The sequence below is a fragment of the Hypomesus transpacificus genome, unplaced genomic scaffold, assembly GCF_021917145.1.
Source record: "Hypomesus transpacificus isolate Combined female unplaced genomic scaffold, fHypTra1 scaffold_181, whole genome shotgun sequence".
NCBI lineage: Eukaryota > Metazoa > Chordata > Actinopteri > Osmeriformes > Osmeridae > Hypomesus > Hypomesus transpacificus.
This window is the reverse complement of record NW_025813732.1, coordinates 277,929-305,594: the sequence shown is the minus strand read 5'-3', so window position 1 is coordinate 305,594 and position 27,666 is coordinate 277,929. Positions and strand designations below refer to the sequence as shown.

The 27,666-nt window shown below is 52.0% G+C and overlaps 1 protein-coding gene across 1 annotated transcript in view; it reads left to right on the top strand.

The window, feature by feature from the left end:
• The window catches only part of LOC124489153 (rho GTPase-activating protein 26-like), a 42,121-nt gene that overhangs the window by 8,960 nt on the left and 5,495 nt on the right, over positions 1-27,666 (top strand). Inside the window, 20 exon segments of the mRNA XM_047051823.1 lie at positions 10,088-10,183; positions 11,507-11,568; positions 11,673-11,744; positions 13,529-13,630; positions 13,801-13,911; positions 15,959-16,063; positions 16,501-16,630; positions 17,431-17,531; positions 18,167-18,261; positions 19,537-19,552; positions 19,554-19,616; positions 19,874-19,910; positions 20,259-20,324; positions 20,625-20,699; positions 21,014-21,098; positions 21,522-21,580; positions 24,091-24,196; positions 24,869-25,028; positions 26,490-26,634; positions 26,812-27,010. Of these exon segments, the coding sequence (XP_046907779.1) occupies positions 10,088-10,183; positions 11,507-11,568; positions 11,673-11,744; positions 13,529-13,630; positions 13,801-13,911; positions 15,959-16,063; positions 16,501-16,630; positions 17,431-17,531; positions 18,167-18,261; positions 19,537-19,552; positions 19,554-19,616; positions 19,874-19,910; positions 20,259-20,324; positions 20,625-20,699; positions 21,014-21,098; positions 21,522-21,580; positions 24,091-24,196; positions 24,869-25,028; positions 26,490-26,634; positions 26,812-27,010 (1,885 nt within the window).

The window sequence follows — 27,666 nt, the reverse complement described above, 5'->3', positions numbered from 1 at the left end:
GAGAGGAGGGGAGAGAGGGTAGGAGGGGCGAGAGGGTAGGAGGGGCGAGAGGGTAGGAGGGGCGAGAGGGTAGGAGGGGCGAGAGGGTAGGAGGGGCGAGAGGGTAGGAGGGGCGAGAGGGTAGGAGGGGCGTGGATTATCTCGGGATCCCTGCCCTCTCCCAAACTCTGCCCCATGAACGGGGGGGGGGCGTGTTTCTAGCGAGAGAAAAGGGTGGGGGTGGGGGGGGGGGAATCGCACATGCAAACAGTCTGATGAATATTCATGGGGGGGGAACGCCCAATACCGTCGCCGCTGAGAAACGACTCGTAGGAGTCGTGGAGAGGATCACAGACAGGGGTTTTGCCCTTCATCCAATTCTGTTTGAAGTGGGAATCTTCAGCCCCCCCCCCCCCCCCCCCCCGGGTTGTTTATCCCTGCTTGTTGTGTAACGGCTCAGTTGAAAGAGGGCCACCGAGATTCTGAGGCCCGGGTCACTGGGGGGGGGGGGGGGGGGGGACAGTCCCCGCGTCACGTCTGATTGGACCAGCGGCGAAGTGGTCCCTCGTATGGTCTGTCGTGATAACGCTGTGATCTCTGAGGCCGCTGTAAAAGTGCATCTCTCTCTCTCACTCTCTCTGTCTCTCTCTCTCTCTCACTTTCTCTCTGGCTCTCTCTCACTCTCTCTGTCTGTCTCTCTCTCTCTCTCTCTGGCTCTCTCTCTGTCTCTCTCTGGCTCTCTCTGGCTCTCTCTGTCTCTCTCTCTCTCTGTGTTTCCAGGCTCTGTCCTCCCGTATCCGGCCACAATGAAAGCCGATTGAATGAGGCCACGCCGGGGCGCCTCGAGTCAGCCAATCAGCACCGAGAAAGCTGCTCAGTTTCCAGGTCAAGAGTCACACCAAGTGGCCGTGGCGTGATGCAGGGAATTCCGGGTACATTTGTGACAACGCAGTGTATTTGTGGTGGTTCCGTACGTCAGTGCTGTTGACACAGCCCGGTTCAGTCGCTGTGTTTCGTCGTTGTGTAAACACACGCAGAGGGCACGCTAGCACGGCCAGGGTGGTAGCGCTGCGTGAACCGTGCTGAAAACACGCAGACAAGGTCACCCCCCCTTCCCCTCTCTCACGACTGGTAACAACACCAGAGACTCGCTTTCCTTTCCTGCAATGTCTCAGGGAATGTGCGAGGTTAGTTTTATACAAATGATTGTTTTAAAGTCAGACAAATTGAATGTAAAGGTTTCTGGACAACATGGAAAGCAAGAAAGGTTTGTGTGGAAGCCCTTTCCTAGTGTCGGCACCTATGACATTCTTTGTATGTTGCACTTGAGGCATTGTCCCTGTCCTGTCATAAGAATGATGTACTACTGTAGTTATGTGATGTTCCACTGTGTCTGGTGAAATACAGACTGTTCCCTGGAATCAACTACTGAAATACTATTAGAACTGTGCACTTCTGGTTCTTGATGATCTGCTATTTCATTCTGGATGAAGTAAAAATAGTAATAAAGAACTGGGTTTAGTCTGGTGTTCATGTGGACAGTAGAACTGGTTTTATACGGAAGTGTGCAGAGTAGTTGACCAAACTGCGGGTGACTTGTGAGAAGTCATGTTGGATGCAGGCTTTTGTTTCCTTTGGTGAGTAGCAGCCAGGCCAGGGCGGACCTGTGAAAACGTCCAGCCGGAGCTCCACATCTCTAAACAGCAGGAAAACGACTTTGTGATGATCCACTCATGTTTGGCTTACGCCAGACACTGTCTCTGCCTTTTAACAGATCCGTTTTTTCCCTCTCTTTCTGCCTGATTCCTTTCACTGTCCCTCCCTCCCTCCCTCCAACCTTTAATTTTTTCCAAATCTTTTGCTCGAAACATTTCTCTCGTTTCGGAGGGAACCTCTCGAGGGGCCGGTCGTGACTGTTCCGACACGAAACGTCCAGGCTACCTCCCGCGTCGTGGATCTTTTGCGGGAGCCACACGAAGCGAGCCCGCTGCCTATTTTCACGACGGCCTCCGTTAGAGGGTCCCCATGCCGCGAGTCCCGTCTTCAGCCCGAGCGGGCTCTCGGTCGGCCCGGTGCTGTGTCAGCGTCAGTCGAGGCCGAGCCAAAACTGTGTGGAACACCTCCCCTGTCTGCCAGCTCTGGGGGCAGGGAGAGGGAGAGAGAGAGAAACCCAGAGAAAGAGAGGCTGGAAGGAAGAGGGCGAGCGAGAACAGCCCGTCTTTTTCCTGCTTCTCGCCAGAGCAGCGCTTTTTTTTTGTGGCCCCGTTGCTAGGACACCGGAGCTATGCGGCCGAACGTTGACAAGGCCCTGTCCTGGGACGGTAGAGAAAAGACTGCATAGAAAAGAGCTCGGGGAAAGTAAGACTGGGGAAGAAGAAGAAAAGGGGGGGAAAACCCTCTGGGACTCGGGCGCTCCTCGGCGTGTTAGCACGTCTCCCCGCTCGGTCGATCGGTCTTCTTCGGCGTCGTCTTTTGTTGTTGCCTGGTGACCTGTGCTTGTGGTTAAACTGTAAAGTTGAGGCTCCCTGGCCTACTCTGGTCTGGAAGACGACTATGGCGTGCGAGGCACGGACGTCAGCTGTTAGCAAGGACAGCCCCAGTGTTATCTCTCTTTAAACACAGTGCTCCTCAGCAATGCTCCTCTGCAATGTTCTGGTCAGTCCGGAAGGGCAAGAGTGTGTGTTTTTGGGGTGGGGGGGGGGGAGGGGGGGAGGAGGCAAGTGGGGTGTGACCTCATGTTCCCATACGGCCCCTCTGTCAACGTTTTATAACACACACATACAGTACACACGTACAGTACACACACATACCCTGACAGAAATCCCACTTCCATGCCTTCGCTGACACATGCAGATGTTATGAAAGCCAGCTGTTAAAGACAGACAAAGGCCATGTTTCCAGTGTGGGTATGTGTGTGTGTTTTGTGTGTGTGTGTGTGTGTTTACCCTATACCAAGGCCAGGTTTCCGGGGCCTACCAGGAGAACATAATAGCGCACACGCAATGTGAAGCATTCAGGCATTTCATTTTTTACTGAGCCGAGTCGTTCTGTAACTCTGTGTTCATGCATGTGTTCGCTTGCCTGGCCTGCACACACTTGTATATTTGTCTGCTAGCTCTAAGGGTGTGTCGTGCGTGTGCGTGTGAAGTCACACCCTCTTGTGCTCCCTCGGAGATTGCCACGCCCTGCGGAAAGTTCCGGGAGCTGAGGAATAGAACCGACGATGAACTGGATTCAAATATAGAGTGCGAATTAATAGAGACAGAGAGAGTGAGTGTGTTTGTGTGTGTGTGTGTGTGTGTGTGTATGGGGGTGTCGGGTGGTGGAGAGAGAGAAAGAGAGAGAGAGGAGGGGGGGGGTGTTAAGGCCATCCCTGTGAGCCTTTACAGTGCGACCATTCAGTTCATGTAAAGAATAGGCCCATCTAGACACGGCTCCCTCTCTCGAACCCTTTGTGTAAAGGAACATTCAGGCTATTTCCCCCCTCCCCTTCTCTGGTGAGTCGTGCAGTCTCTTCCTTTGTCAGTCTGCCTGTCGCACTGTGACCTCTCCTTCCCTCCCCCTGTCTGTCGGGGGGGGGCAGAGAGCACACCAGGCCTGGGCCTTACGCAGCACTAAAAGCACAAGCGGGGGATATATACACAAGTGGCAGTAATTAGCGTGTGATTGAGAGGTATGCGGAAATCGACATTTGTGTGTGTGTGTGAATTTGGGTTGGTTCTGGGTCGGTGTTGCCTTGAGCAGGGTGTCATTTATGCGTGTGTGTGTGTGTGCGTGTGTGTTCTAGTGGACAAGGGAAGCAGGGTCGAGGTGATGGCATGGGGGGATCCAGAGGCAGAGCTGGTTGGGCGTTCTGTCCTCTCCCTCCCCCTTCTCCTCTCCCCTTCCACTGTACATGGGTGACACAGAAAAACACACACTAATACACACCCTAGGATCCACACACTCCATAAAGGGCATCTGCATGGTCAGAGGGAGAGGGGGGGGGGGGGACACTTCAGGATTAGATTATGAACGCAACATAAAGCGCCAGTAAAAAATCCAGCCATGCAAGACTACCTTTGTCCAGATTATACAGTCTAGTCTGGGTAGGATTATCATATTACATCCCAACTGAGCGAGGGATCACTTTAGTGGGGAGGGCTAAACTGAATCACCTCCGAGGATGTAGCGTTAACTCTGAACCAGACCAAAGACGCTCTGGTATGAGTAGATTACTAGGTTCCTTGGTAGTTTAGCCTAATAGCCTTTTGCCAGAGACTTTTGCACAGTACTGTATGTATGTATTTGTATTTGCACACATACATATTCAACAAAGTACGTGTGTGTGTGTGTGTGAAGCTGACAGGGCAGAATAGAGGAATGACGTCCAAAGGCTGACTTCCTGTTGACCCTGGGGTCACCCATACACTCTCGGAAGGAAGTCATCGCTCTTTCTTTCCCCTTCTACTTCCTGTTTGTCTCTGACTGCTTCCTCTTTTTTCCCTCCTCCCCTTTCTCAGTTTTGTGTCTTGATATTCTGGACTAGACTAACTTCCCCACCACCACCATCCCTCCAACACCCCCCCCCCCCCCCCCCCCCCCACACACACACGCCAACACACACACACGCCAACACACACACACGCCAACACACACACACGCCAACACACACACACGCCAACACACACACACACGCCAACACACACACACGCCAACACACACACACGCCAACACACACACACGCCAACACACACACACGCCAACACACACACACACGCCAACACACACACGCCAACACACACACACGCCAACACACACACACGCCAACACACACACACGCCAACACACACACACGCCAACACACACACGCCAACACACACACACGCCAACACACACACACGCCAACACACACACACGCCAACACACACACACACGCCAACACACACACACGCCAACACACACACACGCCAACACACACACACGCCAACACACACACACGCCAACACACACACACGCCAACACACACACACACGCCAACACACACACGCGCCAACACACACACGCGCCAACACACACACGCGCCAACACACACACGCGCCAACACACACACGCGCCAACACACACACGCGCCAACACACACACACGCCAACACACACACACGCCAACACACACACACGCCACACACACACACACGCCAACACACACACACGCCAACACACACACACGCCAACACACACACACGCCAACACACACACACGCCAACACACACACACGCCAACACACACACACGCCAACACACACACACGCCAACACACACACACGCCAACACACACACACGCCAACACACACACACGCCAACACACACACACACGCCAACACACACACACACACGCCAACACACACACACGCCAACACACACACACGCCAACACACACACACACGCCAACACACACACACACGCCAACACACACACACACGCCAACACACACACACGCCAACACACACACACGCCAACACACACACACGCGCCAACACACACACACGCCAACACACACACACGCCAACACACACACACCAACACACACACACACAGCCCCCCCCCCCCCCCCCCCGCATAAAGAGACTACAGCGCGGGCGTGTGCTCAGGAGAGAAGTGGAATCTCCGAGGGGCTCAAACGGACAGCAGGTCGAACGAGGACTGACTGCTAGTCCGCGAACCGACATCACTAAAACACAAGCAAAAGCCCCATAAGTAGAGAGCCCTATAAGCCTATAAACCAATGCAGCCTCCTCTACGCAGCTAGCCCAAAGCAGAGCGGCCTTCGCACTGGTAGCTAGTTCCAGCTAGCCCAAAGCAGAGCGGCCTTCGCACTGGTAGCTAGTTCCAGCTAGCCCAAAGCAGAGCGGCCTTCGCACTGGTAGCTAGTTCCAGCTAGCCCAAAGCAGAGCGGCCTTCGCACTGGTAGCTAGTTCCAGCTAGCCCAAAGCAGAGCGGCCTTCGCACTGGTAGCTAGTTCCAGCTAGCCCAAAGCAGAGTGGCCTTCGCACTGGTAGCTAGTTCCAGCTAGCCCAAAGCAGAGCGGCCTTCGCACTGGTAGCTAGTTCCAGCTAGCGCAGCTCAAGGGCTGCTGTTGTCCCTGGGCCTTCAGTCGCTGTTCCAACCAGGCCTGTCAGAGGTGCTGTCTAACTGGGCCTCGCCTCTGCTGTGCTCCACCCGGCCCTGTCAGAGCCGCTACCCTAGGTCTGGTTCCTTAGCCGCCCTGGGTCAAATCAGGAATTAGACCAACGCCGTGTGACTCAAATCTGCCTTTGTCTTCCGACATGAATGGTGTTTCTATTCCGATGAAATGTCTAACAAAGACGGTGATTCTGGCGTTCGCTGCATGGATATCCTGTTCATATGGGCTACAGGGCCACTTCTGTGACGTGAGCGTGTGCGTGCGTGCGTGCATCTGTGAGCGTGAGCGTGTGTTTTGAAGTGCAGTGCCGCTACCCTGACTCCAGCTCATTAAAGATTCCCTTTGTGCTGTGTGTGTGTGTCTCTTGTGTTTCTTCCTCTGTGTGTGTGTGTGTGTCTCTTGTGTTTCTTCCTCTGTGTGTGTGTGTGTGTCTCTTGTGTTTCTTCCTCTGTGTGTGTGTGTGTGTCTCTTGTGTTTCTTCCTCTGTGTGTGTGTGTGTGTCTCTTGTGTTTCTTCCTCTGTGTGTGTGTGTGTGTCTCTTGTGTTTCTTCCTCTGTGTGTGTGTGTGTGTGTCTCTTGTGTTTCTTCCTCTGTGTGTGTGTGTGTGTCTCTTGTGTTTCTTCCTCTGTGTGTGTGTGTGTGTCTCTTGTGTTTCTTCCTCTGTGTGTGTGTGTGTGTCTCTTGTGTTTCTTCCTCTGTGTGTGTGTGTGTGTCTCTTGTGTTTCTTCCTCTGTGTGTGTGTGTGTGTCTCTTGTGTTTCTTCCTCTGTGTGTGTGTGTGTGTCTCTTGTGTTTCTTCCTCTGTGTGTGTGTGTGTGTCTCTTGTGTTTCTTCTGTGTGTGTGTGTGTGTGTCTCTTGTGTGTGTGTGTGTGTGTCTCTTGTGTTTCTTCCTCTGTGTGTGTGTGTGTGTCTCTTGTGTTTCTTCCTCTGTGTGTGTGTGTGTGTCTCTTGTGTTTCTTCCTCTGTGTGTGTGTGTGTGTCTCTTGTGTTTCTTCCTCTGTGTGTGTGTGTGTGTCTCTTGTGTTTCTTCCTCTGTGTGTGTGTGTGTGTCTCTTGTGTTTCTTCCTCTGTGTGTGTGTGTGTGTCTCTTGTGTTTCTTCCTCTGTGTGTGTGTGTGTGTCTCTTGTGTTTCTTCCTCTGTGTGTGTGTGTGTGTGTCTCTTGTGTTTCTTCCTCTGTGTGTGTGTGTGTGTCTCTTGTGTTTCTTCCTCTGTGTGTGTGTGTGTGTCTCTTGTGTTTCTTCCTCTGTGTGTGTGTGTGTGTCTCTTGTGTTTCTTCCTCTGTGTGTGTGTGTGTGTCTCTTGTGTTTCTTCCTCTGTGTGTGTGTGTGTGTGTGTCTCTTGTGTTTCTTCCTCTGTGTGTGTGTGTCTCTTGTGTTTCTTCCTCTGTGTGTGTGTGTGTGTCTCTTGTGTTTCTTCCTCTGTGTGTGTGTGTGTGTCTCTTGTGTTTCTTCCTCTGTGTGTGTGTGTGTGTCTCTTGTGTTTCTTCCTCTGTGTGTGTGTGTGTGTCTCTTGTGTTTCTTCCTCTGTGTGTGTGTGTGTGTCTCTTGTGTTTCTTCCTCTGTGTGTGTGTGTGTGTCTCTTGTGTTTCTTCCTCTGTGTGTGTGTGTGTGTCTCTTGTGTTTCTTCCTCTGTGTGTGTGTGTGTGTCTCTTGTGTTTCTTCCTCTGTGTGTGTGTGTGTGTCTCAGCCACCGAGAGGTCCATGCTGTGGTCACGGGACAGGGGCTGTTAAAATGATCACACACACACACACACTCACATTAAGTTTGATCCTGCTAGTGAGTAATTGTAGTATTAATGGTGCACTGGACGTCCCACGATCCCTCAGCAGCTGAAATCTTAGACGCTATGATAACATTTAGCCATGTCTCGCTCCGCCACCCACCCACCCACACACACGCACACGCACGCAAAAACACACTTTACAGCTCCTCCACTGTTATCCCTCCGTCTCCCCACACTGCGATGTCACGTGGTGTTCGGCCCGGCTGCCTTAGCTCAGCTACTTCCTGGTTGAACCAGGCTGCCAGGCTCTCGATTGGCCAACGCCTCTCGACCTACCCCCCGGGGGGGGGGGGGGGGGAGCGGCGTGGCACCGTTGTGCGCGAGCGTCGTGTGTTTATGTGTGTGTGTGTCATTGTGTGTTGGCCCGAGAGGAGAGGTGTCAATGCGGTCACTTATTTTTAGACCCCGCCGGGCCTCTACCCTTGCTCTGTTTCCTCCGGTCTCCAAGGACACACACTGCCGGCTGTGTGTCTGAGGTAACCTGGCGTCCGTGGAAACGCACATTGTAGCAGTCCCATACCCCGTAGGCTTACGAGAGACACCCCCCCCCCTATCAGTTCACTGGAGGTCACAGATAAGCCCTCGCTCGCTTGGAGCGCGCGGATATGTCAAGGTGTCTGTCCCACGGGAGATCTCCACCAGAGCTGCCCATCCCCCCCCCACACACACCCCCCTCCCCCCAGGGCCCCTCCCGATGTTTTGCTAAGTTTTGCTCGTTTGAGGTCGGTTTACGTGGCTGCAGTTCGTCAGGCCAACAATGTGGTTCGTATTAGGGGGCCATCCAGCTAGCCTCGCAGCTCTGAAGGTGCGAGGAGCGTGCGTGTGTGCGAGCGTGATTTCTGTGCTGCAAAGTGGTGTGGAAGGGGTGGGAGGGGGAGGGGGGGTGGTTGTGCATGTTACCGGTGCCAGTGTTGGCAGAGTCTCTGGGGTCAGAGTGACACTGCGCACGGCTTTTTATTCAATACCACATTGTTGTCACTTGTAGTGGATCTGGCGTTTGTAGTCCAGGCTCTAAACCTGACGCCAAAGCCAAAGGAAAAACCCAACAGTTTGCACACTCGCTGAGAATCATCACAACGAGTCGTTCTTTGAGTAGCCACAGTTCTCAAGAAATGTGTATTTCTCTGGGATGTCCTGGAAGCTAGTTTTCTAGACGTGCGTATGTTCTGGAGCATGCGCATACACTGCAAGTTAAATAGCATTCAAATCAAATCTCAGAACCAGCGGCCACTATCCAGAATGCCTTCCACAGGTGAGGTAGGGAGGTCTAGGTGTGGGGTGTGGACCCCCCTGGTCTGGGTGGGGGTTAAGGGTGAGGACCCCGCCCGGGGTGGGGGGGTGGAGTTTTACAAGACCGAAGTTCCCTTCCGTGCACGGTGAAGGAGACTAGAACGGAGGCTTGACTCAGACACGTTTATATCACCTCAACTGTAGGGAGAGGAGCTGTCATCAGTTTGGGGGCCGAGAAAGGGAGAAAAACAGGGGGAGAAAGTGTGTGTGTGTGTGTGGGGGGATGGAACACCCTGCAGAGATGAGTGAGGTTAGGGGCTTAAGGAGGGATGAGGGGGTGACAGGCTCTATGATCTGCCAGATGGAAAGGAGTGACCTTTTCCCAGACAGTCCTGCTCCGTCCGCTCCGACCCTGTCGTTCCCAGTCACTCCGTCAATGGACACCCCCCTCGCCCAGCCTGTTTCATATCTGCTGCACTGATGCCGTGCGTGTGTGTGTGTGAGTGAGACAGTCCCAGTAGTCAGTGTTCCGTACAGCAAAGAGCCATCAAATCCAATCAAATGTATTTCTATAGCCCTTTTGACACGCAAGCATGTCAACCGTCCCCCACCCCGCCACAAACTCTTAAAAAAACGGTAGCATCCACACCGAATATAGCATTGATTATGTAGGAGTAGAGCTTCATCATTCCAACCGCTACGAGATTGTAGAGAGACCCCCTCCCCCCAAAAAACGAAATAAACTGTGATGCTCTGTCAACCGGCCAGGTGCAGGGCGAGGGCAGGGGCGTTGTGTCCTTGGGCAAAGCACTTCACCCTACTTGCTTCGGGGAGAATGTCCCTGTACTTACTGTAAGTCGCTCTGGATAAGAGCGTCTGCTAAATGACTAAATGTAAATGTAACCCTTCCGTGTGACTCTCCTCTCCTTCTAGATCTTTCCGCCGCCAAGAGGAAGTTCGCCGAGTCGCTCGACGAGTTCAAGTTCCAGTGCATCGGGGACGCCGAGACGGACGACGAGATCTGCATCGGTGAGGAACGATCGCAAACGTCGAGGTGTCGCTCGCCGGGCCACCGTTCACTGCCGTAGTTTACCTTTGCGCGACTTTGCGACACGAAACGTCGACTGGTGCGGGTCTATTTAAGGGATGGTTTTTGGACACTCAAACCTGCTGTCATGATTTGGATGATGTCGTTTTCTTATTTGCCTGCACTCATGTGTTTTGTTCTGTACCTGTGTGCTTAGGTGCTTTTGAATGTTTGCTTTTAATGTTTGATATGCCATCAACCCGCCAGGCCCTGCAGATGAAAATGAGCTGAGAAAATGAGCCAAGTGCTTATGATAATGAATGTGTATTGGCCCTTGTTAAGTAAAATAAACAAACAGAGAGTCGAGTCATCAGAAACGGCATATCTTAGCTGCTGTGTTCGGTCGTTTGGCCACACCTAACAGTTCAGCACCCATCGGTTCCACCCACAATTATCTCCAACTGACCCTTGGCAACATTTGCAGCAACTGCAACCACACCGGTTTGATTATCACCTAACCTTGCCGAACAGCGTTGTACAACTTCCTAGCTCCAAGTAGAACCAATCGAAACTTGAAGCAGGACAAAACACTTCCTCCTCACGTGTTTAAGGTCTCAGGTTCTCGTTGTGATACGAACATGACCCAGAGAGCTGATGACATGGTGGTTATGCAACACAATAGGCTCTGATGGTGCTCTTGGTTAGTAGGTGTGTCTCTAGCCTTAAAGCACCCCCCCCCCACACACACACACACACAGACACACACACTCACACTCCCATCCCCCACCAAAATCCACCACCACTCTAACTCAGTAGAACTTCGACTGACCTCAACTGGTCTAGAAATCTCGAAACCCATGTGTTTAGGTTCACCGCCGAGTTTTATCACCTTTTATAAAATGCGAAGTGCCTTTATAAAACTTCATACTTCATATTGGTCGACGGGTATTTACCCTTGTTTATGGTGCAAATCAAAAGTCCAAGCTAGAAACTTTGGAGACAACTCCTGGAAGTGTCAATTCTGGATGATGGTGGTGGCATTTCAAGTGGAAACTCTGACTTGAAACAGCGCATTCATGCCTGGCTCGGTTCAGATCGCGAACAAGCAGAAGCATGCTTGCCTCTCCTTAGGAAACAAATACTGCAACTGAAAACACCTCCGAGTTCATACTTCAGCCTAATCCGATTTACGAGTGACAGGTTTTGCAAAGTCATCAAACTATCCAACTCTCACTCTTGGCAGGTTTTGCAAAGTCATCAAACTATCCAACTCTCGCTCTTGTTTTCTTTTTCTTCCGTCCCTGTGTGTCGGTGTCTCCCCACAGCCAAGTCTCTGCAGGAGTTTGCGGGAGTCCTACAGAACCTGGAGGACGAGAGAACACGGATGGTGAGCGAGGAACACGCGCACACACGCACCGTCGAACGGAACCGTCGAAGCAGCTCCTGCAGAGCAAGGTGCTAACGGGCGTCTCTCTCTCTGTGCGTCCTCAGATCGAGAACGCCAGCGATGTCCTGATCACGCCGCTGGAGAGGTTCCGGAAGGAGCAGATCAGCGCCGCCAAGGTGAGGAGAACCGAGGGGACCCTAAGTGACATAGAACCTGAACTACCTTAGAAACACAGAGATGCCAGGGCTCTGGGGAGTCAGGTGGCTGAGCGGTTAGGGAATCGGGCTAGTAATCAGAAGGTCGCTGGTTCGATTCCTGGCCGTGTCAAATGACGTTGTGTCCTTGGGCAAGGCACTTCACCCTACTTGCCTCAGGGGGGGAATGTCCCTGTACTTACTGTAAGTCGCTCTGGATAAGAGCGTCTGCTAAAGGACTAAATGTAGATGAGGTGGTGAACCAGGGTGAACTCCTTGAGGCCTCGAAAACATAGAGAGACAGAAGAACCTCGGGATATAGAACCATGAATCACGGACCCCTCGCGAAACATACAGACATCCCCCAGAGCCACGAAATCTAGAATGTATATGAGAAACTAAAGAAAGCGTTAAGACAACACGGAAGGCCTACAACTTAGGGAGGCAGACTCCGGAGATCTTATGAAGCAAAACGTGAAGGCCTGGAATGTAGAGAATCAGTACAATAGTGGAGAAACCACAATGCCAGAGTATGCACTAATCTGGCCCTGAGGTAATTCCGTTTTTAGTTGTTTTCTTCCAGTCAGGGTGTCCAGCTTCCGTGGCAGGTTTTCGGCAAGCGCTCCTTCTTGCTCTTGACATAATCCCTCGGAGCTCATTGTGTGATTTGACAATCCCTGTGATTAGGAGTCGAATTAAAAATCTCTATTCGGGTCATGAAGGGAGCCCTTAATCCCCGTTTAACCTTGTGAGTTAAATATCTTGTCTGACACAGCGCTCTGTGACAGATCGTGTTCAGGGACACATCAGGCCTCTGATCAGAGAAACCATTTTTGTAGTTATTTTTTTTTTCCCCTACACATGCAGCAGGTGGTGTAATATTGATCTGTTCAACAGAAAAACTCTCGTAAACTCGTTAGAAGAGGCTGTTTTAGTTTGAGCAGGCCAGACCTCAGAGACTGTGCTCATACTGCCCCCATCTGGCCAGGATAGGTATAACAAGAGAAGGTTACTTCAGTGGCCTGAACCTTTAAGGTCTTCGTGAGACTCGATCCTGAGCTGGACTGAGAGGATCCTCAGACATGATGTCATGTCTGACTTTTTTAGTCACGGATCTCAAATGAGCACTAGAAGCTTCTGTCTACTAACAGTATGAGGAACAGCCGTTGAATAACGACACTGGATGATGTCATCCTGGACTGGGGTCACCATGGGATGAGATCATGCTGTAGTGATGTTGGCCATCCTGTTGTTTTGAAACCCTCCCTCCTCAGGTGTGTGTGTGTGTGTGAGTGTCTGTGTCTGGGATGATCTCACATTGTAAGTTACAAAACTCTTTATTGTTTACCAGCCAGCTATGAGTTGTGCCGGTCTTGGCTCAGCTAGGCTGGCATCAGTTGTGTTTCCAGAAGAATCTTATTTGGGTATATTGTAGTTCTCTGGAGAGAAATGGATTTAGATATAGAAGCTAAATTAGCTAATATTGACGATGGTTTACCCTGGATGTGGGTGCAATGAGGTGTCTGAGCTGTTGTCCTAAAGAGAAAGGGAAATATTAATTTAATTTAATTGCCTCAATTCGAAAGCCGAACTTATTGTCAAAGTAAACAATTTATTTGTATGATTATATAAAATTATCATATAATATGTTTTATAATATTATATAATTATAAATATATATTATAATGCATTTATATAAAAAAATTGAATAATGATCCAATATAAAAAGACATTTGCGTGACTTTTCTCAACGTTGTTTTCTACAGGAAGCCAGGAAGAAGTACGATAAGGAGACAGAGAAGTACTGTGCAGTCTTGGAGAAACATCTCAGCTTATCCGCCAAGAAGAAAGAGTCCCACCTCCATGAAGTAAGCACACACACACACAGACACACAAATGAGTCAGCACAGAACATTGCTCACAGTCCTCATGCTTGTCTGTGTGTGTTTGTTTGTGCATCTTGCATGTGTGCTTTTGTGCATGTGTGTGTGTGTGTGTGTGTGTGTGTGTGTGTGTGTGTGTGTGTGTTGTCCTTCAGGCAGACAGTCAGGTGGACCACGTACGGCAGCATTTCTACGAGGTCTCTCTGGAGTATGTGTTCAAGGTGCAGGAGGTCCAGGAGAGGAAAATGTTTGAGTTTGTGGAGCCGGTGAGCCTCATCCTAACCTCATGTTAACCTCTTTTGTTTATTACCAACCTACTTACTGCACACATAACTAACCAGACTTATTAGTATTTACTCGGGTGGTGATAACTGACCTTAAATTGGAATTAGTATTGCACTTTCTTTAAGATTGGAGTGGTTGTGAGTTTCATAAAATATATATTTTTTTAACTCAAAATAAATCCCCCAAATATTTTACCACTGACGTACAGTGCCCTCCAAAAGTATTGGAACAGTGAGGCCAATTCCTTTATTTTTGCTGTAGACTGAAAACATTTGGGCTTGACATCAAACGATGAATGTGAAACCAGAGATCAACGTTTCAGCTTTTATTTCCAGGTATTTACATCAGGATCTGATGCACAAATTAGAAAATATCACCTTTTTGTTCGAACCCACCCATTTGTCACGTGAGCAAAAGTATTGGAACATGTGACTGACAGGTGTGTTTTGTTGCCCAGGTGTGTCCTATTACATACATTATTCAATCAATAAATACCACTGAATGTCTACACTCAGGTTCAGATTGGGTAAGATAGGTTTTGTCTATGCAGACTGTATTCAGAGGTGAAAACAACATGAAAACCAGAGCGCTGTCTTTGGGTGAAAAACAAGCAATTGTGAGTCTTAGAGAAGATGGAAAATCAATCAGAGCCATTGCAGAAACATTGGCCATAGCCAGTACAACCATTTGGAATGTCCTGAAGAAGAAGAAAACTACTGGTGTACTAAGTAACAGACGTCGAACAGGTAGACCAAGGAAAACATCAGCAGTTGATGACAGAAACATTGTGAGAGCTGTAAAGAAAGACCCTAAAACAACTGTTAGTGAGATCAGCAACAACCTCCAGATGGCAGGAGTGAAGGTATCACTATCTACTGTTCGCAGAAGACTTCATGAACAAAAGTACAAGGGCTACACCAGAAGATGCAAACCACTCATTAGCAAGAAGAATAGGAAGGCCAGGCTGGAATTTGCCAAAAAGTACAGAGATGAACCTCAAAAATTCTGGGACAAAGTTTTATGGACTGATGAGACAAAGATTAACTTTTACCAAAGTGATGGAAAGGCTAAAGTTTGGAGAAAGAAAGGAACTGCTCATGATCCCAAACACACAAGCTCATCTGTGAAACACGGTGGAGGTAATGTCATGGCTTGGGCTTGCATGGCTTCTTCTGGGACGGGCTCATTAATCTTCATTGAGGATGTAACACATGATGGCAGCAGCAAAATGAACTCGGAAGTCTACAGAAACATTTTGTCTGCCAATTTAAGGAAAGATGCAACCAAACTGATTGGCAGAGCCTTCATCATGCAGCAAGATAACGACCCAAAACACACTGCCAAAACAACAAAGGAGTTCATCAGGGGCAAGAAATGGAAGGTATTAGACTGGCCAAGTCAATCTCCAGACTTAAACCCTATAGAGCATGCATTTTACCTGCTTAAGAGGAGACTGAAGGGAGGAACCCCACAAAACAAACAACAACTGAAAGAGGCTGCAGTGAAAGCCTGGGAAAGCATCAAAAAGGAAGAATGCAAAAGTTTGGTGACGTCAATGGGTCACAGACTTGCTGCAGTTATTGAAAGCAAAGGATTTGCAACTAAATATTAAGTCTTATTCACTTAAATATGTTTTAAGTATATCTGTTCCAATACTTTTGATCACATGACAAATGGGTGGATTCAAACAAAATGTGATATTGTCTTAGTTGTGCATCAGATCCTGATATAAATACCTGGAAATAAAAGCTGAAACGTTGATCTCTGGTCTCACGTTCATTATTTGATGTCAAGCCCAAATGTTTTCAGTCTACAGCAAAAATAAAGGAATTCGCCTCACTGTTCCAATACTTTTGGAGGGCACTGTATGTACTAGTAAGCGTTTTGACTTTTAGCTGACTGACAATGTTGCCATTCAAAGGATAAATGCTTGATGGAATTGAAACGTCTTCTTTGTCAGTTTGTTTTCAGTTTGTTTTAGCACTCTCTTCCTCCAGCTAAACTCATCCCACTATTATTTGTCTCCAGTTGCTGGCTTTCCTCCAAGGACTCTTCACCTACTACCACCACGGCTATGAGCTGGCCAAAGACTTCAACCACTTCAAAACAGACCTCACCATCAGCATTCAGAACGTGAGGCTCCTCTCCTCTCCTCTCCTCTCCACCCCCCCCCCCCCCTCCCCCTCACTCCCCCCCGCCCCGTGGCCTCAGGGACGCACCAGCTCCCCCCCCCCCCCCCCCCCCCCCACCAGACCACCCCACACAGAGAACAACCTGATCGTTCCAGAACATTCTGTGACTCCAACCTGGGAAGGCTCTGACTCTCTGGGGGGATATAACAGTACACTGGAAACCAGAAACAACCTGAACCGTTAGAAACTTAAGACAGTATCACGTTAGGGCTGAGATCCATCAAGCGTATATTCTACCCCCCCGTGGTCCACATTAACCGGGGGTTGACCCAACTTTGGTCTTTCTGGATGGGATTCATGACAGATGGTCATGCCCGGGCATAGAACGAATCCTTCATACCTTATCCTCTCTCCCTGTTTCCCTCTTCGCCTGTCCAGACTCGGAACCGCTTTGAGAGCACACGGTCGGAGGTGGAAGGCCTGATGACCAAGATGAAGGAGAACCCTCATGAGCACAAGAACATCAGCCCCCACACCATGGAGGGATACCTGTTCGTACAGGAGAAACGTCAGTGCCTGGGCTGTTTCTCTGCCTGTCTGTTTACCTGTCTGGGCTGTTTCTCTGCCTGTCTGTTTACCTGCCTGTCTATTGACCTGCCTGGGCTGTTCTTCTGCCTGTCTGTTTACCTGCCTGTCTGTTTACCTGTCTTGTCTGTTGACCTCTCTTCCTTTTGACCTGCCTGTCTGTTGACCTGTCCGTGTCCTGTCTTCCTGTTGACCTGCCAGTTTGTTTCCTGTCTTCCTGTTGACCTGCCCGTTTGTTTCCTGTCTTCCTGTTGACCTGGCTGTCTGTTTCCCGACTTCCTGTTTACCTGCATGCCCTTTTTCCCTGGCTGTTACATGTCTTTCTGTTTACTCTCTGTTTCCCTGTCTGCCTCTTCACCCGTGGGTCCATCTTTCACGGTCTCTGCGTTTCTTTTTACGAACTCGTCTGTTTATCTGTCGATCACCTGCATGGGTCACCTCATGCCTGTCTGTTGACCTGTGAGTGTGTGGTGTTAGTAAGCCAGAAGTCTCCAGTGTCCTAGGGCCACCTCCGACCACACACAGCTGAGAGATGTCAACACTGACCCCTCACTGGAGGGTTCAGACGAATCGATTTTGATTTGCCGCCACACACAAACAAACCCACGCTGATGTGTTCGGAGACGAGGGCGTCACGTTCGCGCGCGACGGTCCAAGTCCAGGAAACCTGGAGCGCGTGCCGTTACCGTGGAAACCCCGGGTGCCCGGGTGGGGGGGGGGGCTGACGCAGTCGCGGGAGCTGTCCTTTGTCTCAGCCTCTCTCTCTTTCTCGATCTCTCTTAGGCTCGTTCGTGTCAGCCTGGGTCAAGTACTACTGCACCTACCACCGCGAGCCCAAGCGAGTCACCATGGTGCTGTTTGACCAGAAGTCTGGAGGGAAAGTGGTGAGTCCGACTGCCGACCGCCCCCCCCCCCACACACACAGCCCCTCTGAGTAGCCCTCTCAGCGCTCCATTTCAACTTGTTTATGTTCAAATAAGCCTCGTTTGCGTTGGCAAGTCGCCCCTGGCAACGCGCATCACGCTGGCCGGCAGTTGGCCCCTCTCGGGGGCCCGGCGGTCGAACCCAGCGAGACGCGAGCGTCGCCGCGCCGACGCCAGACCGTGGGGCCGCCTGGCAGTGAGGGAGGGTGGCATCGGTGCCAGTCCACTTAGGCACCGACACGACGCTTGAGCCTAAACGCACTCTGAGAGGGGAGGGGGGGGGGGGCGGGGAGGTGAGGAGGGGGAGAAGAGAGGTGCACGTTTCAGCTGTGGTTTGATGCTCCGGGTTTGAGGCGGGGGATGGCGGCTATTAGACCAGGAAGAGTGTGAGTTGGGGAGAGAGACTGTGAATGAGCGCCCCATTAAGACGTGTCTGTTGGATCAACTGGGTCAAGACTGCCGTTAGTAATATGGGTCCTAAAGAGTAATGTGTTTGAGTACACTGTGTGTGTGACACAGAGTGCATGATATTTGTGTGCGTGGCTTAAAGCAGTGTGTGTTGTGTGTGTGTGTTTGTTTGTGGGTGTGCGTTGCAGGGAGAGGAGGATAGCTTCACTCTGAAGTCCTGCACGCGCAGGAAGACAGACTCCATAGAGAAGAGGTTCTGCTTTGATGTGGAGGCGGTAGACAGGTGAGTCCCCCTGCTCTCTCTCTCTGTCTCTCTGTCTCTCTCTCTCTCTCTCTCTCTCTGTCTCTCTGTGTCTCTCTCCCTCCTTCTCTGTCTCTCTCTCTGTCTCTCTCCACCTTTCCATTGAACGCCCAGACCCAACAACCCCCTTGTTCTCGATGACTGGGTTCCTCACAGCCATCCAGTCACGACAGAGGCGTCGCTCCCTCAATAAAGGGAGCTCTCCGAAAAAAAAGTGGAAAGACGATGCCATCAGCTTGCAGTTAGTCTCGTCCTCCACCGTGTGGAGCCCCCGAGCCGGCCTGCCGCGCCGCAGTAAGGCTGCGAAAGCGGTCAGTGGAGCTTAATGAAGATTTGCACATTCAAAGCCCCCAATACACAGCAAATAGCCTTGGCTTCTCTCTCTAACGTCACGTTAATAGTGGATGAAGACGGAGGCGCTGTCTCACATGCATTTGGTGTCGCTGTGGGCCTGCAGCGACCTTTTTTTGGCAGGCCCCAGCACACCTCCGGAGAGTTCCGGGCCGTCCTGGGAGAACGACCGTGGATCGACGACGGATTGAATGTCGTTGCCGCTTCTGGGATTTTGTCTTTTTCTTTCTTTTATCGCACTGTTTGAGCTATGTCATGTCACCGACCTCTAATGAGGAGAGACAGAGAGAGAGACAGAGAGAGAGACAGAGAGAGAGACAGAGAGAGAGACAGAGACAGAGAGAGAGACAGAGAGAGAGACAGAGAGAGAACTCGTTCTTTCACTCAGTCCCCATCATTTATTTATCGTTTTTGTGCCTGGCTCTGAGTAGTTTTGTGTGTGTGTGTGTGTGTGTTTACCGTACTCCTTTTGAAAGCAGTAAGAAACCTATAAGTTGGCCCCCAACATGCTTAAAACCCCACAAAAAAAACCAGACCAGAAAGTGAGTTTTTATTTGAGGACGTGTGTGTGTGTGTGTGTGTGTGGGTTGAGGGAGAAGAGTGCTAGCAGGTGAAGGTGATCCTACTGTCAGAGGTGCTGCAGTCCGGTGAAATAGGGGAGAGCGAGGGACGAGCCGGGCTGTAATTAGATGCTAGCGCAGGGCCGGGCCCAGGATTGATGGCGGCGTGGCTAGCTAGCATGCCGGCTCTGCCCCGGGGTTATTGGGAGAGGGAGCCGTCACGCACCAGTCCTGCCATCTGTTACGGTGCGAGGCGGCACTTTCGCACTGGACGGCCTGAAATTTTAACGTGGACGTTTTGTGTCTGGAACGAATGCCTACGACGTGTGTGTGTGTGTGTGTGTAGGCCCGGCGTCGTCACCCATGCAGGCTCTGTCGGAGGAAGATCGCAGGCTGTGGATGGAGGCCATGGACGGAAGAGAACCGGTACGTCGCTATGGTTACGGCGCTTGTTAGGGCCGCATTAGCGGGCGCTAATGTGTGTGTGTGCTGTGTCACACATCCTTGTCAACAGCAGGAGCCTAAGTGCACATCATTGCGCACACACACACACAAAGACACGCACACACACATGCGTATACACACACACTCGCTCCCCAAAGATCAAGAAGACACGGCATTTTAGCAAAACGTTGTGGTGTCAGTGATAACTGTGTGGTGTGTGTGTACGCTCTCCCTCCCAGGTCTACAACTTAAACCGAGACAGTCAGACAGAGGGCTGTAAGTGACTCATTAGTATGCTTTTGCTGTCCGCACACATTTGGCAAAATGAATGCACTAAGCATTAATTAATTTGTTTACTTATTGGCTTCTTCTCTCTCCCTCTCCTTTCTTCTGTTCCTCTGTGTGTGTGCGTCTCTCCCTCTCTCCATCTCTCTCTCTCCTCTCTCTCTCTCTCTCTCTCCCTCCCCCTCCCTCCCCCTCCCTCCTCTTCTCTCTCTCTCTCTCTCTCTCTCTCTCTCTCTTCTCTCTCCTCTCTCTCTCTCTCTCTCTCTCTCTCTCTCTCTCTCTCTCTCTCTCTCTCTCTCTCTCTCTCTCTCTCTCTCTCTCTCTCTCTCTCTCTGTCAGTGGCCCAGCTGGATGTGATAGGTTTTAACGTGGTCAAGAAGTTCATCTACGCAGTAGAGACCAGAGGTGAGACAGGCGCCTTGGCACACCACTGCTTTCAGCTCTCTCTCTCTCTCTCTATCTCTCTCTCTCTCTCTCTGTCTTCCCTGTGTTTCTCTTTCCCTCTCTCTCTGTGTTCCCTGTCTGTCTCTATCTCTCTCGCCCTGTCTCTCTCCTCCCTACCCCCTCAGTCTCTCTCTCGCTCGACCCCCGTCCGACCAGATGTGCCATGGTAACGGGACATGAAGACGGGATGGTTTTCCGGGTGGTTCTATGGCAGGGGTGACAGACAGGGCTGTAAGCTCCTTCCTTCTCCCCGCCGCGCAGGTATCAATGAGCAGGGGCTGTACCGGATTGTAGGCGTGAGCTCCAGGGTCCAGAAACTTCTGAGCCTAGCCATGGGTAAGACCATGGGTAACACACACACACGCAACCACACTCATCGCAGCAGAGCTCAGTCTAGATACCAGCTATAAACACATACAATACAGTCATACATACACAATGTCCTTTTTTGACGAGACTTCGCTTGGAGAGCGACCCATCGAGTTAACACTATGCCCTGTCACTCTAGCTAGATTATCGCACGACCGAGTACACCCAAAACAATCGTCCTCGCGTTGTGATGGACGCGGCGTCTGCTAAGGCCCGTTACCTGCAGACACCTGATGAGCCTGTATTGGTATGTCCCCCCCCCCGTCCCCCCCCCCCTCCAGATCCCAAGACGTGCGCCGACGTGGAGCTGGACAGTACGGAGTGGGAGATCAAGACCATCACCAGCGCCATCAAGCACTACCTCAGGTAGCCCAGCCCCAGAAGGAGGGGCCTGGGGTTAGGTCCTCCACGGGGGTACTTGAGTGCATAGGAGAGAGAAGACAATGTATAGTGCTAAAAAACTGGACACTGAAAGTGTGATTGTCTCGTTTTCCAATTTGAAATCTAGCTGGACCCCCTCGTTATCGAGTGTCTTTATTGTGTTCAATAACACATTAGCTTAAGAAATCTTACCTGCTCAAATGTTCTTACTGCACTTGCTGCCAAATGTAATTTTTTTTAAGCATAAGCAAGCCTATGACGAATATTTTTGCACTGCAATTTGATTGGGAATTTGTTGCAGTGACGACGTTAAGACATGTACACATAAGAGGGGCAGGATAGATGCATAATGCCGGCATAAATCCATGTTATGTATCAACGTATCTGTCTCGTCTGTCTGTTCTACAGGGTCCTCCCCGCTCCCCTCATGACCTACCAGTATCAACGCAGCTTCATCAAAGCCGCCAGTGAGTGTCCGTCTGTCCGTCTGTCCTGAGTGTGTGTGTGCTGACCCAGCTGATGTCGTCGGCTCCTCTGGGCCCCTTGTCTTCTCTGGTACCACAGGAACTGCTCACTCTTTTAAACCGGGTCTGGTCTGGTGTGCCCGGTGCTCTGGTCTGTCCCAGTTCAGACTGGTCTCGACTGGTCTGGGATGGGCAGCCTGTTTTTTTTTGGCGTCTCTTTGGAAGCTATGTGGACGCGTCAAAGTCAAAGCAGGAAATAGGGGTGTGTCTTTCGCTCGCCGCCGAGGAAACGGTTTTAGAGTAACACCAGCTGGAGAGAGAGAGACCTTTTCCGCCTTTAGTCTTGCCCAACCCGTCCTCCTCTCTCCAAACGAATCACCTCCTTCCCCCTGCTCTCCTCCTTCAGTCGCTCTGCCGTTTCTCTCCCTCCTCCTCCTCCTCCCCCTCCTCCCCCCCCCCCGCCGCCTCCTCCTCTCTACCGCCTCCACCTCCGCCTCCTTTCCTCCTCCTCTCTTTTTCTACTGCCTCCTGTTTCCCCCCTCCCTCCCTCTCCCTGAGCCAGCGGGGTGATGTCGGGACGCTGTCCTGAGACGAACTCTCTTTTACGAGCTCCTCCCTCCCCTCCCCCTCCTCCTCCGTGTGTCGGGCACGGTGCCACCTGCAATTTGAGGCGGGCGTGCGCCAACAGGGGAGGGGGGGAGGAGAAAAAGCACCCGCTCTCACTCCCCTCCGTGCCCCGCGCCATTTTGACCCGTCCCCAATCATGCTTTTTTCTTGACTCTTCCCCCCCCCCCCTCATCCCCCCCTCTCTCTTTCTCTCTCTCTTTCTCTTTCTCTCTCTCTTTCTCTCTCTCTTTCTCTTTCTCTCTCTCTTTCTCTTTCTCTCTCTGTCTCTCTCTCTGTCTCTCTCTCTTTCTGTCTCTTGCCTTTCTCTCCGTTTCTCTCTTGCGCTTTCGCATTCTTCCTCCGTCTTTCTCCCGCCCTCTCTTGTCTCGGTTGTACGTCCCTCGTCTCTGGAAATGGATACCCAGGGTCCAGGTGCTCGACCCAGGGTCCAGGTGCTCGACACAGGCTCTCTCTGCCTCCCACATCTCTTCTTCTTCTCATTCTTCTTCTTCTCACCCTCCTCGTCCCCTGCTCCCACCTGGCACTTGTCTTTCCCCGTCGCGTTCTTCCCCTACTCCCCCCCTCCTTCGCTCCCCTGCTCCTCCCCTACTCCCCCCCTCCTTCGCTCCCCTGCTCCTCCCCTGCTCCTCCCCTCCTTCGCTCCCCTGCTCCTCCCCTACTCCCCCCCTCCTTCGCTCCCCTGCTCCTCCCCTGCTCCTCCCCTCCTTCGCTCCCCTGCTCCTCCCCTACTCCCCCCCTCCTTCGCTCCCCTGCTCCTCCCCTGCTCCTCCCCTCCTTCGCTCCCCTGCTCCTCCCCTACTCCCCCCCTCCTTCGCTCCCCTGCTCCTCCCCTGCTCCTCCCCTCCTTCGCTCCCCTGCTCCTCCCCTACTCCCCCCCTCCTTCGCTCCCCTGCTCCTCCCCTGCTCCTCCCCTCCTTCGCTCCCCTGCTCCTCCCCATTCCCGCCTCTCCTCCACCCTCCTTTTCTCCTCCTTTTCTCCTCCTTCTCCCCCCCCCCCCTCCACCACTTCCTCCTCCTCCAACTTCCTGTCCAGCAGGGGGAGCCCTGTATGCACTGCACACAGCAGACCTTGTCTTAAATCTTTTTTGTTTGTTTTTTGTTGTTGTTTTGTTTTGGAAAGGAGTGTTCCCTTGACTATGCCGGGTTTCTGGGTCCACGGTCCGTTGGTTCCATTCGAACACGACGTTAGAAGGGCCTTAAACGGTGCTGTGACCTGTTGCTGCTGTGTGGCTGTGTGGCAGACCCCGGCCCTGCCTTATTTACCCTCCCCGGCTAACGATTTATTTCCAGACTTAATGAGGGAGATCGGCTCTTAGTCGGCTCGTAGCGCATGGCCATTTGGTGTGGGCTGTTTGGTCCAAAAATGGCGGCCCATGAACCCGGAGGGGAAAAAAACAAACAAATTCTGTCCGTCGGAATGCACAAAAATGGATGGGAATGGCTTTCCCTTTAGGACAGGACTGGGAGGATGTATGACTCCAGTGTTGGCGTTGAAATGTGTGTGTGTGTGTGGATTGGGAAGAGCGAGGGAGAGCGGTGCAGAGCTCTCGATTGAAGTCTCCCGCCGTGACGTCCGCTACAACTCATGTCGGAACACCGTGATTCACGACCCTCGAGCGGGCCACCCACACACACACACAGACACACACACACACCGGTGCGCAGGCGCGCTCACACCGGCCCGCGTCCATAAACGACTCGCGGGCCGCATTACAGTAAACACGCGGCGGCTAAACACAAACGCGCGTGTACGCACGCCACAGTCCTCGGCTATCCCATCGAGGATATCTGGTTTACGAGAAAAACAATTCCCCCCTCCCCTCTTCCTGCCTTCCTCCCTTCCATGTCCCTCCCCTCCCTTCCTTCCTCTCTCTCTCTCCCCGCAGAGCTGGACCATCCCGAGGCCAGAGTGACGGAGATCCACAGCATCGTCCACCGCCTGCCGGAGAAGAACCGCCAGATGCTGGACCTGCTCACTAAACACTTGGCAAAGTAGGTTTTTGCCAAATCTCCACAAAACCCCGCCCACCTCTCCCCCCCCCCCCCCCCCCCCCCCCCCCCCCCCCCCCCCCCCCCCGCTTAAAGGCTATAAGCCGATTGGCCGGGTAACGCACGGGGTGAAAACCTTTGTGGTGTTTGCATCCAACCCAGCTCTGTTTGTCTCTGTGTGTGTGTGTCCGCATTTGCGGGAAGCTGTTGTTGTTCATTGTATTAGGAGAGGATTAGGGAGAGGAAAAGCAGGTTGTAATTCCCTGGTCTGCATGCATTCAAATACCGTGGGCCGATGAATACGGACGAGTCGAGAGGACATGAACCAGATGTCGGTCCTCCCTGGGGGGGGGGTCGCTCTCTGGTTTGGGATATTGACATGGATAGGGTTCCCTCGGGTCTGTGTTGGACGGCACGGCACAGACACGATGCATTATGATGTCGAGTTTTCAACTTCCCCCTAACCCGTCACCCGCCCAGACAGGATTAACCGCTAACCAAACAACAACACTACCTTAACCCCTTGCAAAGTCAGCCCCCGTTCAAAACAAACAAATAAACACAGTTGTCCGGGGCGTGGTGCCGGGTGGCCGGGGAGGTCTTGAAACAGGTTTTTTTTTTCGCGTGTGTTGTGTGTCGCATTGCAACTCCTCCTCTCCCCCCCTTCTCCTCCAGCGTGGCCAGCCATCACCCCCAGAACCTCATGACAGTGGCCAACCTGGGCGTGGTCTTCGGCCCCACCCTGCTGCGCCCCCAGGAGGAGACGGTGGCGGCCATCATGGACATCAAGTTCCAGAACATCGTGGTGGAGATCCTCATCGAGAACAACGAGAGGGTGAGGGGCACGCGCGACGGGGGGGGGGGGCATGTGGGGGGGGAGGGGGGGAAGGAGAAGCCTGGGAAGGAAGGGAGGAGGGAAGGATGAAGGGGAGAGAGAAAGAAAGAAAGAAAGGAGAGGAATGATGGAAGAGAAAGGAAGGAGGGAAGGACTGAGAGGAGGAAGAGGGAAGGAAGGAAGGAGAGAAGGAGGGAAGGAAGGAGAGGAGGAAGAGGGAAGGAAGGAGGGAAGGAAGGAGAGGAGGAAGGAGAGGAGGAAGAGGGAAGGAAGGAAGTAAGGAGAGAAGGAGGGAAGGAAGGAAGGAAGGAGAGGAGGAAGAGGGAAGGAAGGAAGGAGAGAAGGAGGGAAGGAAGGAGTGGAAAGGAGAGGAGGAAGAGGGAAGGAAGGAAGGAAGGAGAGGAAGGAGAGGAAGGAAGGGAGAAGAGTCTTGAGGAAAAAGAAGACCCCCGAGGGGTGTGTCTTTTCACGGAGTCACGTGACATTCTCCTTCAGAGCCCACCGACTGTCGCTTTACGTCACGACCCCCCCCCTCCCCTCGAATCTCTCTCTCTCTACACCAAGCTGCTTAAGCCAAGCCTCTTATGGAAGGGTCACTATGGCAACAGCCAAAACAGTATATGGTGGTCAAAAACTAGTGTTACATGGGATATCACAAACCCACACACACACACACAGACAAACACCCACACTTGTAAGCACACAGCTGGACCTTGCGATAGAGCATATCCTTGCAAGGTGACCCTGGACTGAGTGTTCAGTTCAGAGAGCACATCCAAATCTTTGGCCGGCAGGATGAAATATCAACCTTCACGGGTTTGAGTGTCCAGTTAAACATGAGGGGGGGAATTCTCACAAGAGTTCCTCTGTGCTTGGGTGCGAGACGAGTGCAAGGCAGGCCAGATCCTGAACTCGGGATCCTTTAGGCTAGACTGCAGTCAGTGTACACATTGGGGGGAGGGGGGGGTGGGGGAGAAAAGCCATAACTGTACCTTTAATCCCGTTAGCCAGCAGAGCTTGGCCCTGGGAGAACTAATGACCTACTTCTAGTGAGCTGGTCATGTGAGTCTCTCCGCTGCGCTGCACGGCTGAATGGCCTGCCACGCTGTTAAGAGAGACACCATAGAGGGGCGGGCCGCACTAAGATGGCGTGCGACTCGACTGCGAAGGTGGGCCGAGGTCGTCGACGAGATATTCCGAGTTCTCGTTTTGTCGCTTGAGAACGGTTTGAGGCCCACGCGAGCTTTTTCCACGCGTACAAAAAAAAAACGTTTACATTTCTGAATTCCAGAATGACAGGTGGCTTTCATTGTTAATTGGGTTGGACGGTTTCAACAAAGTGTTGGTGACGTGGTCAAAATCGCCTCATCACGCGATTCCAGTTCAAACTAGTTGTTTGAACCGGAATCGTGTTTTCACAAGTTATGATTACAGCTCGGGTTGTATCTCCTTTCATTCCAGATCTTCAGGGACACGCCCGGCGTCGGAGGGGGGCTGGCCCCCCCGCAGGTCGACTCGACCCGGAGACGCAGCACGGAGAGCAAGGCCCCGTCCTGCAGCGAGAGACCGCTCACTCTCTTCCACACGCCCACACACGCCAAGAAAGGTAGGCGCACCGGTCGCACGCTTTGTCCACGCGCGCGCCGGGCGTCGAATGAGTGCCAGCGCGCGTAGATACGGGCCTTTTTTCGAGGCTGCACTCCTCAGATCATTCAAAAATATATATTTCAATGTTTACAAACTATTGTTTACTAACTTCTTTATGGCTGCTTTCCACCGGTAGGGAAGAGAAACAGCGTGGGGGTGAACTCGGTGTCCGAGCCCCCGGCCCAGAGCCAAAGCAGCCAGTCCTCCTCGTCCGTCCACTGCAACAACAGCAGCGGCAGCGGCAGCAGCTGCCGCAGCCGGACGCCCCGAAACAGCCTGACGAGCAACGACGGCGACCTGGACACCAGGCCCAGCCAGAACAGGCCCAACTCACTGTGAGTCCACCACACACACACACACACACTCTTATACACGCTCTCCCTATCTTATCTCTCTGTTCCTTTCTTCGCCTGTGTATCATCAGACAGCTGGAGAAGGTTGTGTGTTGACAGACGTGTAGAGAAGGGGAAAGCAGGATGAATGGAGAGGGAGTTGAAGCCAGTCCACCCTTTGGGGAAAACGGCGTAAAGGACGAGATATTTTCCTCAAAGACTCTCTCTCTGTCTTTCTTTCTACTTTTATCTGTCGCTTGCTCTTGTACTGTAATGTGAGACATTCTGTGACACTCACACGCCAACACAGGCCATGTTAGTCAGTGTAAGTATCAAACTCCTTTCTCGTTCGTCCATCTCTCTTTTTGTGAAAGATACGTGGCAGCGGTGAATTAAGGAGAAGTCATTGATGTTCCCGCTGCGACGCAGTGGCATTTCTGAGCAGACTTAATTGTCGTCTGTTTAGAGAGAGCAGGCGAAATGGAGACAGTCATCGAGAGTGCGAGAGAGAGATTGTTTAGGCTGCCTCCGCCAACCTGTCTCTGCCAACCTATCTTTGAAAAGTCGAACAGCAGCATAATTGCTTTCTAGGAACTCCTCGAGAGCCTAATCTTTGACCCGAGAGAGAGAGACGAGGGGGGGGGGGGGGGGGGGGGGGC